The 17,693-nt window shown below is 39.4% G+C and overlaps 1 protein-coding gene and 1 long non-coding RNA gene across 3 annotated transcripts in view; one reads left to right on the top strand and one right to left on the bottom strand.

The window, feature by feature from the left end:
* The window catches only part of LOC137625559 (uncharacterized), a 236,021-nt gene that overhangs the window by 172,942 nt on the left and 45,386 nt on the right, over positions 1 to 17,693 (top strand). The window lies entirely within an intron of this gene.
* The window catches only part of LOC137625509 (uncharacterized), a 17,829-nt gene continuing 3,964 nt past the window's right edge, over positions 3,829 to 17,693 (bottom strand). The window contains exons 1-2 of one of the 2 annotated variants that reach the window (XM_068356421.1): positions 15,845 to 16,116; positions 3,829 to 6,638 (exon numbers count right to left, since the gene is read on the bottom strand). In XM_068356421.1, the coding sequence (XP_068212522.1) occupies positions 4,492 to 6,638; positions 15,845 to 15,929 (2,232 nt within the window). In that variant the 5' untranslated portion in view covers positions 15,930 to 16,116 and the 3' untranslated portion in view covers positions 3,829 to 4,491. Of the gene's footprint in view, positions 6,639 to 15,844; positions 16,117 to 17,693 lie in introns of those variants that run through there. The other variant, XM_068356428.1, reaches the window with a different exon arrangement.

Here is a 17,693-nt window from a genome sequence, read left to right as displayed (position 1 = left end):
TTCATTCGGGCTAATATCGACCAACACGGTCTAACGTGCACATAAAAAAAGGAAAAAAAACTACACGTTTCTATAAAGAAAGACTTGGTATTCTAGTGAAACGAATACTCCAGAAGAGCAGCAGTATCTGAAGAATTTCCCGAGGTAGACCTTGGACTAAAATAGCCAAGCGTAGAGGCTCAAACTAGGAAACACGAAATAATGTAAACAAAACCAACCTTTGGCAGCTTCTGTATGTAACCAGGCAATGGGGGGTTTCTTTGATTATATTTCTTTAAAATGCCATTTAGTAATGCAGTATGTAAGTCAATTATTAATTAATATTTTTCCAATAATTCGGTCACTAGTTATTATTGTTAATAAATACGTCTCCAGTAATTCGTCACTAGTTATTTCGATTTGTAAAACACTAATATCGGCAAAGATGTATTTTTGGAAATTGAAATTATAGCTTTAAACGTAGTATTTTATAATTTTGACAAATGAATACATAAATGTGTATTTTTATTTATTTTGTATGTATTTTTTTTTGTATTGAAGGAAAATCTGATCAAGGTTTAATATGATATATTTGGATCAGGAGAAAAATAACTGAAAATGTGCATTAATTTTCTGTATTTTTTTTCTATGAAAGATTAAACAGAAAGGGTAGTCGGAAACAGGAAAGATTTAGAAAAAAAAAATTACCTCCCAAAAAGCCATACATAGCACAATGGAAGGCCATTGCCAATTTTCATCTCTACTGAGCTGTGTAGAGGAAGCATGACGACCACAAAAAAATATATACAGATATGTACAGTATATTCATGAACGGAACCTGTCGTCTCACATACACACAGACGCATATATATATATATATATATATATATATATATATATATATATATATATATATATATATGTATATATATATTTATATATATAAATATATATGTATATATATATATATGTATATACTGTATAATATATATATATATATATATATATATATATATATATATGTATATACTGTATAATATATATATATATATATATATATATATATATATATATATATATATATATACTCCCCAAGAAATATTAGTTCACCAAACTTTCAACGGGGCTCCAAAAGGCACTCGAAGAGTTATAAGACCCAGACCTACATGGTTGAGGACTATGAATCGCGAAGTAGGTGATAATGAATGGAGAAGTATTGATTTAAAAATCAAGATGGAGACGACTAGCAAAATCTAACCGAGGCCCTTTGCATCAGTAGGCATAGGAGGAAATGATGATGATGAAGTGTATAACACCCAATCAACAGATACAATTCACAGTCAACGGAATTTTAAAAAACCTTATTATTTTTTTTATAGATCAGTGAATTCAAATGAATTTGCATGACGTGATTTATTAAGCAATACTTGAATTACCATCTAGATTTCATAAACGTAGAAGTAATGGGTTGAAAATATTTTATATTTGAAATAGGGCTTGGAAAAATCTACAAAAATATTAGACAGTTTTTATCAGTAAAATTAAATATACATCATTATTAAATTATGAAATTGGAAACGTAGTTTTGTTATATATATTGTATATGTATACATAATATGTATATAGGTAAACTTGATGTTTATGTATTAAGAGAAGCATTATATGATTACGTAATTTCTTAGGAAAACCACAATTTTGTATATAGACGCCCTTATCCACAAAACCATCCAAAGAACGTATACACAATGGTTATTTTCATATATTGATTTAACTTTTAGATCTTTATTTGTATTATTGATTTTCCCCGTCTGAGGCTTTCAGTCTTTTTTTTTTTTTCCTGTCAATTTTTATTATCCAGCTTGTTTACATGATATGATTAGTATCTATAAGATGATTCAGACGTAGTGTTTAACCAAATAATATATTCAATTACAAGAACTGTTGAAAAACTGTAGAATGATTACAGAAATGATTTTATTTATCCGTTACACTGGCTCCTTCGATGAAATGTAAGGTTTATTTAGTACCATGACAACTAATCTCTCCATTAGAAATTGATTTCAGTCTATGGTACAAACGCTCCTTCTTGGATGAATTCAGTACAACAAGTCTTTCCACTGGTGAAGGTACTAATTGGCATTTTTATTTTTTAATTGGTGCAACGATTTCTGTTGCTCATTTCAGTCATGAAAATCTAAAAATATAGAATAATCTGGCTGTATTATCATTCAACAATGATTATGCAACAGGTACAGATAAAAACTAGAAAATGTGCATTTTTTTTTTACCTGACTTGGAGAGATAATCATGGTCGCATAATCTGTCTAGACGGGGAAATTGTGCTTAAGCGTTTAAATGATTGTACATTACTACAAGCTGAGACTTTCTTACTTTGATTTAAAAAGATATAAAGGCTCTACCCCTTTGAGTGCCATTTTAATATTGTAACGAGGAATAGCCATCCTCTTCGAAATAAAAATATATTTATTACATGACAGTGAATTATTAACCACGATACTGTAGAAAGATTGTTTAACTAGAATATTTCTATGGTAAAATGTAAAAAGCAAGAGAACTGATTATTATTATTTTTATAAACAAGCTAAGCTATAACCCGAATTGGAAAAGCAAGATGCTATAATCCCAAGGGCCCCAACATGAAAAAATAGCCCATTGAGGAAAGGAAACAAAGAAATAAACTACAAGAGAAGTAATAAACAACCAAAATATATTTTAAGAATGGTCTCATTAAAATAGATCTTCCATATACTGTATAAACTATAAAAACTTCAAAACAGAAGAGGAAGAGAAATGAGATAGAATAGTGTGTCCGAGTGTACCCTCAAGCAAGAGAACTCTATTTCAAGACAGTGGAAGGCCATAGTACAGAGACTATGGCACTACCCAAGACTAGAGAACAATGTTATGATTTTGGAGTGTCCTAGAAGAGGCTTACCATAGCTAGAGAGTCTCTTTTACCCTTACCAAGAGGAAAGTAGACACTGAACAATTACAATGTAGTAGTTAATAGCAAAGAATTGTTTGGTAATCTCATTTGTTATGCGGTGTATGAGGAGAGAGGAGAATGTGAAGAAAGTCCAGTCTATTCGGTGTATGTGTAGGCAGAGTTGAGAATATTTTATGTGTATAGTGATTGTGGAGGTCGGAAGTTAGACTTTATTTTTGCAATAATGAAAGCAATTGTGAGTTGGAAAATATTGTCATGAACCAGATGTTGAAGAAATCAAATGTTTCTAAAGCGGAATCAAACTAAATTTAGATTTGAAAGCACATTGAGAAAAAAATGATAAGCACATTGAGAGAAAAAAAAATGTGGCAATAGCAGTACTAAGTGAATATGTAACAGGAGTTTAGCACCTTCGTATATAAATGACCTTAACAGGCGAGTTAAATGATTTTTTTTTGGGGGGGAGGGAATAAATTATTTTTTTTTCAACGTTATTATGGCTATATAATCATTGTATAATATTATGGATATTAAAATGAACATTTTCCGCACATTTAAAAAAAAAATTGCTGCTGTCATCTAACAAAATATTTCTGTTGTACTGTATGTATAAAATTAATTGTATTTTATGTAAAAGTAAATTTGCTCTTATAGCAAAAAGTCAAAGTAAGAATTACATTATTCAAAGTGTTTTATCCTAATAACACACACACACACACACACACACACACACACACACATATATATATATATATATATATATATATATATATATATATATATATATATATATATATATATATATATATATGGAGGTTCCAATAATAAATGCACAGTATATGTCTATATAATGTTTTATCTATACTGATATTCACGAGAATGTTGTGTATAATATGAACATGCAAAGATGGAGAGAAAATGGTGGGGTGTGGGTTGAATCACCTTGAGACCACAAGGAAGTTTCTCCAAAGGCTCAAAGGTGAGGGAGTTGGGGGAGAAGACTGTTATGAGAGAGAGAGAGAGAGAGAGAGAGAGAGAGAGAGAGAGAGAGAGAGAGAGAGAGAGAGAGAGAGACCGCTCTGCAGTGTTACCGATTTGCTCAGCTGAAATCCCCATGGATATTCTTCACCCACAAATCCATAGTAAGAATAGGAATTTCCCATGAAAAATGCCACGAACTTTTCAATAATGTATTTCTTAATGGTATACACATAAGAAAATTTGACAAATCGCAAAAATAAACAATCATTGTCATTTTAAATCAATAACCGTACTAAACTGAATAAATATTTACATGGATTTATAGCTCTGTAATTACGGAATGCTTGAAAAAGAAATCGCTTGAAATTTAAGGATAATTGTACCAAGCATCAGGTGAAATGTAAAGATAATTTTGTACCAAGGAATTAGGTGAATATTAAAGATAATTCTACCCAAAATCCAATAAAAATGATAATTCATATTCACTGAATGTCTATCATTCTTACATCTTCAAGCTTTAGCTACAATAATTAAAACACAAACAAATCTTGCTGCTATAACTATTATTCTAGGACTATGAATGTATCTTCCTCCTCTCCCACAGATCCAGTTGCATAAAAATTTCTTAACATATCCTGAGGAGGATCAAACTCCGTACAAGACCCATAATGTTGTGATATGCCACTCCTAATCTGAAGCAATGCCTCCACAGACTTGACAGAAAGGCGATTTCTTGCATTAGAATGAAGTACGTTAATTTGAGAGAAAATTTTCCCGACAGAGGCATTAGAAAAAGGTAAACTCAACAATGACAGGGCAAGGCGGGATGCATTTGGAAACATGGCTTCGCCGGCTGAGTTTTTCCTCTCACTTACTTCCCCCCAAAATGAAATAACATTACCTAGGCAACTCTTTGGCCATTGCTGGATGCCAATAGAGTTCCATTCATTTTCCAATTCATCCAAGTCATCAAACGTTGACCTATACCTGACTGCAATTGGAACAATAGACTCTTTAACATGGGATGTAACAGAGGATGGATGGAAATACTTCAACTTTAAAAGAATGTCTAAATTTTCTGGCAAGCGTATCTGTACTTGGTTTATGAGTGCAATCACAAATGATCTACATCTCTCCTTAACATAATTGATTTGATAGGGATCTAAAGAACACACACTGGCAAACATCTGGAACTCATAACCAAAGCTCATTACTTCACAAGGCAAGACATGGTCCCTAAACTTTAGACGGGGAAGGTTTTCATCTGAGCATTTTAACAAATATTTTGGATTGACTACCATATGCAGAAGACTCCGATACATTGAAATAAGATCTTGTGTGATTTTGGTTACATCTGCAGTTTGTGACTGGAAAATTTTATTAACTTTTAGAAGTTCCATTAAGGTTTTCCTGATAAATAGAAAGTAAAGCTTATTCTGATCATCTCTGTAACCATCACCTAGGATACTAGTAATGTGACAATTTTCATTAGAAGCAGCCAATTCAAAGTTCATTTTAAGGTCATCCCATTGGTCAATAATTACACCTACTGCTTCCAATCTTGCCAGCCAACGAGTTGCAGCCAACTGTGGTACTTTCTTTTGCTGACTGTTCTCAAGCACTGCATAGAGGGCTTGATATTGTTTCGTTCTCTCAGGGCTGTTCGAAAACCAAGAATGAGTTTCTCGAACCATAAAATCTAAAATACTGGGAAGACATTCGGATGCTTGACTGGCAGCCAGATGGAGGGAATGACAAACACATCTGAACAAAGTTAATTCTGGATTGTCATCCCTTAAGAGTTTAGACAGGGAATGGTTTTGATCAACCATTGAACTAGCCCCATCAATTCCTAGACCTATAAATTTCTTGACATCTAACCCATCTTCAGCTAAACAACTCTTAACACACGTGTACAGAGTTTCAGCTTTTGCATTGTCTATTGGTACAAACCGATAAAATGTATCTACCATTGATCCCTTATTAACACTAAAATAGCGTATGCTCATAGCTAAACATGGTACATTAAATTGGTTTATGCTTTCGTCCATAGTTAAGCTGAAAAATTGTTCACCAATATCATCCCTAAGCATTCTAGCAAAAGATGGGGCAATCACATATTTCTGCAAACGAGCACATTTTGTACTATACAATTTCATCTCCTTGAGGATAATGGACTTCTGATCTAATTTCGGTATAATTTCCCATAAGTGATCAACCGACGATGTTGATGTATGCTCTGCAATATAAACTGCCAGGAGTAGTTCAGCAGCTTTTACATAATCTTTTTCTACAGGATACACAGCATCTTCAACTACAGGATGTACAGAATCTTTAACCACAGGATGCACAGAATCTTTAACCACAGGATGCACAGAATCTTTAACCACAGGATGCACAGAAATTTTAGTTATAGGACACACAGAATTTTTAACTTCAGAATGCACAGATTCTTCAACCACAGGACGGAGAGCCTCTTTAACTAAAGGAAGCAAAGCATCTTTAGCTGATGGCTGGTCTTCACACCAGAAAGTAGCTTCTACTGAGGGTTGGTCTTCACTACAAGTCCCAATTCCATGTGCTTCTACTTTGGTCCCATGTTTCTTTCCTTGCGAATGTCCAAGAAGTGATTTCATGTGAGCTTGAAAAGTGCATCCACAAATTCTACACCGTGCTTTTGTTGTGTCACCTGGCACTGCCTGCAACCAATCTGAAAGGAACCAAAAAAGGTAGCGTTAATCTCAAATTCTGCCCAGGTCCCAAGGTTGTGTGGGCATTAAATTACACCAAATATGCCTACAGACTGAAATGTAAAAAATAATTGAGATATGAATGGCTTGTCACCTCTTCTTTTAAGTTATTATTATTAATATTATTGCAAGATAAGCTATAACCCTAGTTGGGAAAGTAAGATACTATAAGCCCAAGGGCTCCAACTGGGAAAATAGCCCAATGAGGAAAGGAAACAAGGAAATAGCCAAGCTTCAAAATAAGTAATACACAATCAAAATGAAATATTTTAAGAACAGTAAGAACAGCAACAAAATTAAATTAGATCTCTTTCACATAAACTGTAGAATTTTCGACTCAACAGAATTAATTCTGCTGGTATTAGGCATCTGGTGGCGTCACAGGAAAGGTCTCGATCATTTTATATTTGTTTCTTTGATTTCCAATGTGATAATAATTGAAACATGTGTACTTCACCATTGGAAATTGTTATTATTGTATCAATATAAAGAATTTTCTCATATTAACATTATCCATCTTTTCCTTGAAAGCAAGTCTATCTTGTTTGAGAGTTGTGTTAGGAGTTCTGATTCGACTTTAGTTGCATCGAGATTATTACTGGTTATTGAAGATATTTATCAATAATTGAGTTATTGTATAATTACAACTATTAATCATTATATTTTTCTATCTAGAAATGCCGCCCCCCCCCAGTTTACTACCTTATGGCCAAGTATTTATTTCACCATTGTATTAAACACAAACAATTTCTTAAGATTGGGAGAAATCCCGCCAATTTGATTGTCGTCTTGTAATAGTACCTGAGAAAACATCTTAATTTATTGGCACTTGTTTTGTAAGTTTTTAGAAGTGAATACACACAAAATTCTTTGGATTATAGTTATATTATTAACGCTAGGGTGTACAGTAGATGAGTATGTTGTGACGTGCCTGTCCGATGTAGTCATCCGTTCCATTTAAATACTGTACAATATTATTGTTATTATTATCCTTACAAGCTAAGCTACAACCCTAGTTGGAAAAGCAAAATGCTATAATCACAAGGGATTCAACAGGGGAAAATAGCCCAGTGAGGAAAGGACATAAGGAAATGGTAAACTACAAGAGAAGTAATGAACTACGATCCAAATAAAATACACTAAGAACAGTACCAACATTAAATTAGATCGTTCATATATAAGTTATAAAAATTTAAAAAAAACTTGCAAAAGAGAAAGAATACAGTAGTGTGCCTTAAAGCAAGAGAATTCTAATCCAAGACAGTGGAAGGCCGTGGTACAGAGGCTATGGCATTACCAAAGATTAGAGAACAATGGTTTGATTTTGGAGTTTCCTTCTTCTAGAAGAGCTGCTTACCATAGCCAAGAGGAAAATAGCCACTGAACAATTACCTCACAATAGTTCACCCCTTGAGCGAAGAAGAATTGTTTGGTAATCTCAGTGTATTCAGGTGTATGAGGGCAGAGGAGAATGTGGAAAGAATAGGCCAGACTATTTGGTGTATGTATAAGTAAAGACAAAATGATCCTTAACCAGAGAGAGGGAGCCAATGTAGTACTGTCTGATCAGTCAAAGGACCCAATAACTCTAGCCAATTTCGACCACATGCTCTAAAGGCCATTTATTTATCATGTTTATAGTAGCCTGATTTAGGCTATACAACACGTTATAGTTGTCGAGCACTCCATTTCGTTTTTGATCTGTTGATCTTTTGTCAGGTTAAAACTAACCTACATTGTAGGCTTAACGTTGATGCATAGTTTATGCTAATGGTCTAATAGGTTAGGCCTAGATTTATTTTTAGTAGGCTAATACCCGTGTGACTATTACCGGCCCTAAGGAGGGCCATGGTAGGTTATAATCATGGGTTTATTTTGGTAAAATTATAGAACTACACGGGTCAACATTTTTAATAGGAAAAATAGTTTTTCCTACAGTGAATAGTGTGCTTTCAATGAATTGGACCTTTATTTCCCCTGAAAATGAGCTGTTCTACCTTTACGGACCCCCCTTCCCGACAGACCGAGGTGGGAACCTGGTTCCTTGGGTGTGCAAAAACAGGACAGAATGTGATTATTTAACACTTTTGAGATTTGTAAAACGCTACAGAACCTAACAAACCCACCTAGCCTACCTAAGTAGTTTCCAGGTCACAGACCTAGCCAGGGGGCAAAGGGTTAGCAGGGGCCAAGCCCACTGGACCCCCCTTCTCAGTTCACAAACTAAAATAAATCACAAACTAAAAGTAAATCACAAATAAATCCTTACATTGTAATAAAGTAAATCATAAATAAATCCTTACCAGAATCTCACTTGGGATACTTTAACATTTGAGGGATAACACAATGAGCTTTTAAAAAGTCATTCACTATGCCAGAAGTACTGTGATGATGACCGTGAAACTTGGCTATTGCATTGAAATAGCCATAAGAGCAGCCATTACATTTTATTATGATGGGCTCCGTAACGCACACCTGACACGTAACACAGCTACAAAGGAACTGAAGAGCTGTCCTAAGAAAACGGGGTGTGTTACAGAACTGCCTACATCACATTCAAGTGTACATGCATGCCCAAATATGGTAAACTTTTTCATATGGTAGGGGAAGGAAGGAGGAGGAGCTACTTCATCATCATCTCCTCCTACACCTATTGACACAAAGGGCCTTGGTTAGATTTCGCCAGTCATCTCTAGCTTGAGCTTTTAATTCAATATTTCTCCATTCAGCATCTACTTTGCACTTCATAGTCCTCAGCCAAGTAGGCCTGGGTCTTCCAACTCTTCTAGTGCCTTGTGGAGCCCAGCTGAACGTTTGGTGAACTAATCTTTCTTGGGGAGTGCGAAGAGCATGCCCAAACCATCTCCATCTACCCCTCATCATGATCTCATCCACATATGGCACTCGAGTAATCTCTTATATTTTCATTTCTAATCCTGTCCTGCCATTGAACTCCCAATATCCCTCTGAGGGTTTTGTTCTCAAATCTAGTAAATCTATTGGAGATTGTTTCATTGTCATACCATGACTCATGGCCATACAGTAACAGAGATCTCACTAAACTGATATAAAATCTGATTTTTATATGTAATTTCAGGCGATTAGATTTCCAAATTTATTTAACTGAGCCATTGTCTGATTTGCTTCTTTTCAATCTTTCACTAAACTCTAATTCTGAAGACCTTGTATTGGAGATCATAGTTCCTAAATACTTAAACGATTCTACATCATTAATTCTTTCTCCTTCCAATGATATTGCCTCTTCCATTGCATACTCCGTTCTCAGCATCCCTGTCTTTCTTCTATTTATCTTCAGCCCAACTTCGTGTGATATTTCCTGCATTTTGGTATGCAAGCATTGTAAATCCTGTGATGTTATACTAACAAGGACAACATCAATAAGTCCTATCACCAATCCAGTCCAGTCCATCTCCACAAACAGGAGTAATTCCTTTGGATGAAAGAAAGTGAAAGGAGTGCTTATGCGCAGGAAGCATTAAGACGTTATACGTACGTTAGATTTATATATATCATATTACTAAACTTGTAAAATGGGCTGGTCCGACAGGAAGGGCCATAGGATCTGGTACAAGTTGTCCAGTCTCTCTGCGGAAGGGAAGGCTCTCGCCAACCGGGAGTCCAGGACCATCCCGAGGTAGGTCATCTTGGTGGAGGGTATCAGTTGGGACTTCTCCAGGTTGATGATGATACCCAGGACGTTGCAGAACTGCAGGAGCTTCGTGCCTTGCTCCCTCAGAACTTCCCCTGAGGCTGAAAGCAACAACCAGTCATCCAGGTACAGAATCAGGCAGATACCGTGTTCGTATGACCAGGCTGAGACTATTGCGAAGACCCTCGTGAAGACCTGAGGGGCTGTGGACAGACCGAAGCAGAGGGTCTTGAACTGCAACGTTTGGGTACCCAATTTTACCCTTAGGTACTTCCTGCTGGAGAGGTGAACAGGGATCTGGAAGTATGCGTCCTTGAGGTCTATGGGCATCATGAAGTCTCCCTCCTTCAAGGCCGCTAGGACCGACTTTGGAGTGTCCATCTTGAAGTCGGTCTTGCACACGAACCTGTTCAGGGCTGAGAGGTCTATGACTGGTCTCCAGCCCCCTGTCACTTTCTACACCAGGAAGAGTCTGCTGTAGAACCCTGGACCCGGGTTCTTGACTGGTTCTATTGCCCCTTTCGCCAGCATCGCAGAGACCTCTTCTTGTAGGGCCGTCCTTCTCAAGGGGTCTTTTGGTGCCAACCATTCCGCCTGCAAATCTGCCAGGAAGGGCAACCTGTACCCTTCTTTCAGAACTGTTACGGTCCACGGATCCGATCCGTGATCTCACCATGCTTGCCAAGAATGTTTGAGGCATCCCTCCACCTGAGGCTTCGGCAGGAGTAGGGGGCCTCTCTCCCTATCTCCTTCGAGAGGCGCGGCTTGAACGACCTCTTCTGGCGGCCGAATAGGAAGGCCTGAAGGCTGACTACGCAGCCGGCGTTCCTCTACGGGAGAGCTGCGAAGGTTGCAGCCAGGACGTAGTAGGGGCGTCTCTCCTGGGCTGGTTAGGTGAGGCGCGAGGAGGGAGAGAGATGTCGGAGGGTGTCCTTCTATGGGCAGGTCTTCTCGCTGGAGGGGGGTCTGGGTTCTCCCGCATCCTTTAGCTTCTTAACCCTCTATACCGTCTCCTCCACCACCTTTAGGGGGAACACTGAGTCGTCCTCGCTTCTCTGTCAGGGAGCCTCCTGACGAGGTTGTTGAGCACAGTGTCCCTCTTCCGCAGTATCCAATTGGTGGCCTGCGCGATGGATTGGTAGGAGAGGAACTTCACGGCCTTACCTCCCGAGCTAATCAGCTCCTTCAGCAAGGCCCGATTCTCCGGGATTGCGAGGTCGTGCGAGGATTGGAACCCCACCAGCGTGAAGGCCCACCAATCCAGCCACGATGACACGTGCACTAGGTCCTTGGCCAGCTCCTCCATCATGGAAGTTTCCGCAGGGGAGAAACAAACCGGGGCAGTGGTAGCCCTCTCCTCTGCCGCTCCTTGTCCCAGAATGGCGACTGCTGGCTCCACCATACAGGGACCCGCGCGGTGTCCTTCAGGAAGGTAGAACTGGCTCTGTGTCTTCAGACCCTGGAAAGCTTGGAGGCGCTCTGGCTCTTGGGAGCTCCGCGTGGTTGGCCACAATTTTGTCAACTTGCGCCATCCCCAGCCTAACATCCCTAGCCAAAGGGAGGGCTAGCGAGGGCCTCTGTTGCACAGGTGCATCCACCAGCCTGCTGAGGCTCGAGAGCCAGACTTCGTCAGTAGAGGGCTCAGGTTCATCCAGCCTGTGGTGACGCCTAATGAGGCCTATCACCCTCCTGTAGGCCGAAACTTCCACTGCTGAACCTTCTACACCGTCCTCTACATTCTCCATCGGGTGCTCCAGTGCTCGTGAAGAAGGGCCTCCGATGGGGGGAGCGGCTCGGGGAGGAGGCATCTTCCTGGAGTGATCCAGTCTCTGCAGTTCAGGGTGTAGGACGGGCATCGCCGCAGGGACGGAGGCCTCCGTCCTGGATTTTTCTCTTCTTTCAGCGAACCAGGGGTCTGCGGGCTTGCCCGTCGAGGGAAGGAGTCTCTCTCGTTCCGGACGATTTGTCGTAGATTTTGAGGCCAGGACGCGGCTGCCAGACCGAAGGGGTGACTCTCTCCGCTGGGCGGATGGAGTCAGAACCTTCGCGGACTTATGCCTGTCCCTTGGGGGCTGAAGAGACGACTCCCTCCGTCGATCATATCTACTGCTGGAGACAAATCCTACTGGTGAGCGGGACCTAGGGAGCCATCCCGAGGTGCTCAGGACTGCTGAAGCCCCCAGGAGTTAGCTATGGGGGATGGCGACCCGCACCCATTCTTTCTCCGGAGAGTCGCTTCTCCTATACTTCCTCCTGGGGGATCTATAGCGCCTACCCACGTGGCGGGATCTGGAACGGGAACGTGAGCGAGATCGTCTCCTGCGGGACCTATCTTGCCGTCTCCTATGGTCCCTCGGGGCTCCGTCTTCCGATGAGTAGGAGTAGGCCTCGACCAAGGAGCCCGAAGACCTGTAGGACCTCACTGAAGGGCCTGAGTCGCGCCTCTTTGCTAGTGGGACCACATGGTGTCCGGTTGGCGACGAAGGCTCCAGGAAGACGGACGGGAACATAGCTGAAGCCGCTGGAGGGGAGCGGGGGAGCTCCTCGCTGGGGAACCAGGTCTCAAACTCCTCTTCCATCCTCAGGGGAGATCTGAAGGGCATCTTCGGAGGCGCCCACGCAAGGGGGTCTGACGGCAGCGAGTCTTCCTTCTTGGCAGCACCCTCGGCTGCTGACGCACCTGAAAAACCTGTCCAAGAGGCGGGAGAAGAGGCTGCAGCAGTTTTACCCCGCATAGGATCGTCCGACGAGACGGGCCCTGCTTTCACCAGGGCTCCGTCCCCCGAACACACTCCCATCCCTCCCTCAGGCCCCCCACTTGCCTGGATCGAAGACACAATCCCACTGTCAGGTAAATCAGACTCCTGAGGAAGGGCCACAGGCCTCTTCCCCGCAACAAACTTACCCGACCCCTACACTGGGTAGGTTAAGGCAGCAGAGAGGCTCTGTCCGAAGAAACGGCGGGCGAAGCGAGAGGTGAAGAGACGCTCGGTTTCCTAGGTGAACGTCTAGAGGTCTTCTTCTTCTTGGTGTCGTAGCGTACCCACTGCACCTCATTCCAGGTCTCGCACTCCTGACACGTGGCTCTAGGGGAACACACACTACCCCTACACGAAGAACACAAGGAGTGCGGGTCAACTTCAGGCTTAGAGAGGAAGGTGCCACACGATTTACCGGCCATAGGCCCAGGGCAATGATGAGGATGCTCCATAACGCACTAGCAAGACACCACGAGACACAGGAACACAGAGGGAAAAGAATAAGGATGCACAAAGGGACCACGCAGGAACCGCGTGACACAAAGGGGGTCGGGGACACAAAGGGTCGCACTGAGTAAGAGAGAGCGTCGGGATGTTATCTGCAACGCGACCAGAAACTTATTGGAGATCGAGACCTGAGCAAGCATGCTCTCTGACCCAGGGTCGTCTCTGGGCGCGTATCACTCCGCCAGAGGTTACCCCGCATAGAAAACGGGAGTAGGGTAAACTACACAAAATTCTGGTCGGTTGGGAGGAGATCCCAGATACTCCTAACAAAGTAGTTCGAGGTAAGTACTCCGTGTTGGAACAAACTTATGATATTTATATACAGCTTCTTTAAATCATATCCTAAAAGGAAGCCATATTTATTTTAATATAATATTAGAAAATCAATTAATCATAATTTGAGTAACAAACCAAATCAATAGAGGAGAGGACACAAACAAATATCTCGACTAATAATGAGAAAACTAAACTAAATTTTCAAACTACTATAATTGGCAATAGGAAATGTTGCTTAAAATTCCTGAATTCTGGTCATGTTCGGAGAGAGAGAGAGAGAGAGAGAGAGAGAGAGAGAGAGAGAGAGAGAGAGAGAGAGAGAGAGTTAGTAAGAAAATGAACAAACAAAAACACGTGAATCCGCCTCGAATTGAAATATTTTTCAATGACTAGTAATCATGCTGAATAGTTTGTGTACAATTCTGAAACTTTCCTTCTAACATCTTAATACAGTGTCACCATTAGTGAGGAAAGTAAGGTCACGTCAGCAACTTGCCTGGCGTCACCTTTGTGCCTGCCACTCACCCTCCCAGTTTGTGTTGCTGTTACTGGATTTGGTATTGTTTGCCCGTCTGACATGCCTGATAGTGTGGACAGGTCTTAACACGAGTATGATACATCAGGGACAAGCTGCTCAGTCTTCACTACTAATGAAGTCAAGGCATGACCATTGTCCAAACTGGAGAACCAGCCAGGGGAGTCTTTGTATGGGAGGTCCCAGCAGTTACCAGACTTGTGAGTAGTTTCACTTATTTGCTCACAGCCTTATTCAGAGGCAAAGTCGAAAGCTCTTAAGCCATGGCGATAGGCAGGAGAAACAATTTAACCACTCCTTATGGTGAACATTGAAATAACCAACAAAGATAAAAGAGTCCTTTCTATCATCTTGTATCTTAGTCATAATGGCAAGAAGGCAATCTAAGATAGAATCATCCATGTCTAGATTCCGGTAGATCAAACATAAATAGAAACTGTTATGCCTGCCACAAACTTTTATTACCTGAATCTCATGACATCCATATTCATAGCATATATACTAATATCTATTTGCATAATTTTGGGGAAATTTTCATTCTATCAGAAATGATTACTGTATCGGTGTTTCCTGAAAGATATATATACGTGTAGATTTACCTAACTTTGCTTCTATTATGACAAATGGATTTTAAATTTATTGGCCTACTCAGCATTGTAAGGTATGTGAAAGAGTCATTTGTTGATTTGCCCCAGCCCCTTTACCAGTTACCTAATGAAAATGTTCCCTTCCATCTTATCTTAAAAACATAAATCATTTTTATACATTGCGCAGTCTGAATTATCCAAATTTCCTTCACATAAACTATAAAAACTTCATAAAAAACACGCGAAAGAGAAATAAGATAACACAAGACTGTGGAAGGCCATGGTAGAGCCTTTGACAATCCAAGACTAGAGAACAGTGGTTTCATTTTGGAGTGTCCTAGGAGAGCTCCTTACCACAGCTAAAATGTCCATGTTACCCTTATTATCATTATTACTTGAGAAGCAACAACCCCACTTGGAAAAGCAGAATGCTATACGCCCGAGAGCTCCAACAGGGAAAATAGTCCAGTGAGGAAAAGAAATGAGGAAACTACAAGAAAAGTAATTAATAATCAAAATATTTTAAGAACAGTAAGAACACTAAAATAGATATTTCATATGTAAACTTTAAAAACTTGAAAAAAACTAAAGTGAAATGAGATAAAACAGTGTGCCCGAGTGTACCCTCAAACAAGAGAACTCTACCCCAAGACAGTGAGAGACTGAGAGACCATGGTACAGAGGCAAGAGGCAATTACCACTGAACAGTTACATTGTTGTAGTTGACCGCTTGAGCGAAAAAAAAACAAGGAAATAACCATTTTACTTATCTTTGAGAAATAAATTGTTTTAGGACCGAAATGTCCAATTAAATACCTTAAAGAATCCTTACCCTTGAATCTTTTGTCAGTTTCCCATGCTTGTCGGTACCTCTGACAATATCGCTTTTTATCACCCGTCGCTTTTTTATCACTCATCACTATGTCGTAAAACAATCACAAAATAGTAAGAATGATGTCTCACACGTTGTAAATTCGAAGAGTTCTGGGATAAACCGTGTATGGGTCACTGTAAAGGAGTACCTGCAGACTGGTGTCTGACGACTCAGGAGGTTAGACATACTGTTGGGTGTCTCTTACGGCAAACATCGGCCAAAGTTTGAACTTGCTTGTATGAGAAAGACTAAATAAACCTTTTTATTAATAGATCCATAAAAAAATAATTTCTGTTTATGTTGTAAATATGACCATATACGTTTATTATTATAGAATTAACAGTAAAAGCACTGAATTCTTGTGGATTGCCACCGGAGTTGCCATGAAAATGAGATGTTTCCTTTAAAATGAAGTATTCTCTCGAAAATCTCCGGTGATTTAAGTTAAAACGTTGCTCTCCCACGAATCCTCCCATAAAATTTCCCACATATTGAAAACAAACTTTGACATTCCACAACAACCCATTTTTCCCACATATTTGTGGGCAATTCCCATTAAATGGCAACACTGAGAGAGAGAGAGAGAGAGAGAGAGAGAGAGAGAGAGAGAGAGAGAGAGAGAGAGAGAGAGAGAGAGAGAGACGGGGCGGGGTTTGGGAAGGGAGGAGTTAAGGGAGTATATCGTTGCCAGCTGCCGTGGCCTCAGTATCAGACGTATGTACAAACACACCAACTTATGGCGGCAGTGACGTCATCCGCATTCATTCGGTTGGCAGCATTGCGTGGGCTGGAAGCTTAACTTTATTTGTTTTCTCGGAATGTCACGTAAATGGTGATGGAAAACTAGACAATGTAGTGAATATTCCGTCATTAACTATACATATCAATTTCGGATAGTTAGATTTTTTTTTCTTTTTTATCCTTAGAAGTCACACTGAACAGCCTGGATAATATACTTTGGTGACTGTCCATTATTATTATTATTATTATTATTATTATTATCAGCAGCTAACCTACAACCATGAACTATGATGATTTAAGCATAATCGCCCCAACAGCAAAAAAATAGCCTAGTGAAGAAAGGAAATAAACTACAATAGAAGTAATGAATAATTGAAATAAAATATTTTAAAAACAGTAATGACATTACAATACATGTTTCATATATAAACTATAAAGAGACTTATACCACCCTGTTCAACATAGAAACATTCACTTTTAGTTTGAACTAAATGAGCTTGGTCCTTTTGAATATTATATATATATATATATATATATATATATATATAATATATATATGTATATATATATATATATGTGTGTATGTATGTGTTTTTGTTGTTGTTGTTTCTTGTCTGGGGCTTTCGTGTAGATGAAAGAAAGGATTTTAGTTTGAACTAAATGAGCTTGGTCCTTTTGAATATTATATATATATATATATATATATATATATATATATATATATATATAATATATATATGTGTGTGTATGTATGTGTTTTTGTTGTTGTTGTTTCTTGTCTGGGGCTTTCGTGTAGATGAAAGAAAGGATTTGGAAAAATTATGTTTTTCATCTTTCTTACCTATCAGCTAGAATAAAAGGAAAGTCAAACACAGGATAGAAGTTACAAGTACAAGAAGTGAATAAGTGGAGTATTTTTAATATTAACCTTAACTAGGTGTAAAGTGTACCCGAAATGCATTACTTTGAAGAACAGTTGTATAATAAATCAAAATACAATTTAAAAGAATTCGGCAGATCAGTTAAAGGACAGGTGAAGATCAAGTGGAAGAAGATAAACGGCGGT

This window comes from Palaemon carinicauda, chromosome 2 (assembly GCF_036898095.1).
Source record: "Palaemon carinicauda isolate YSFRI2023 chromosome 2, ASM3689809v2, whole genome shotgun sequence".
Taxonomy (NCBI): Eukaryota; Metazoa; Arthropoda; class Malacostraca; order Decapoda; family Palaemonidae; genus Palaemon; species Palaemon carinicauda.
Note: the sequence above shows the minus strand (reverse complement) of the source record. Positions and strands in the feature narration are given on the sequence as shown.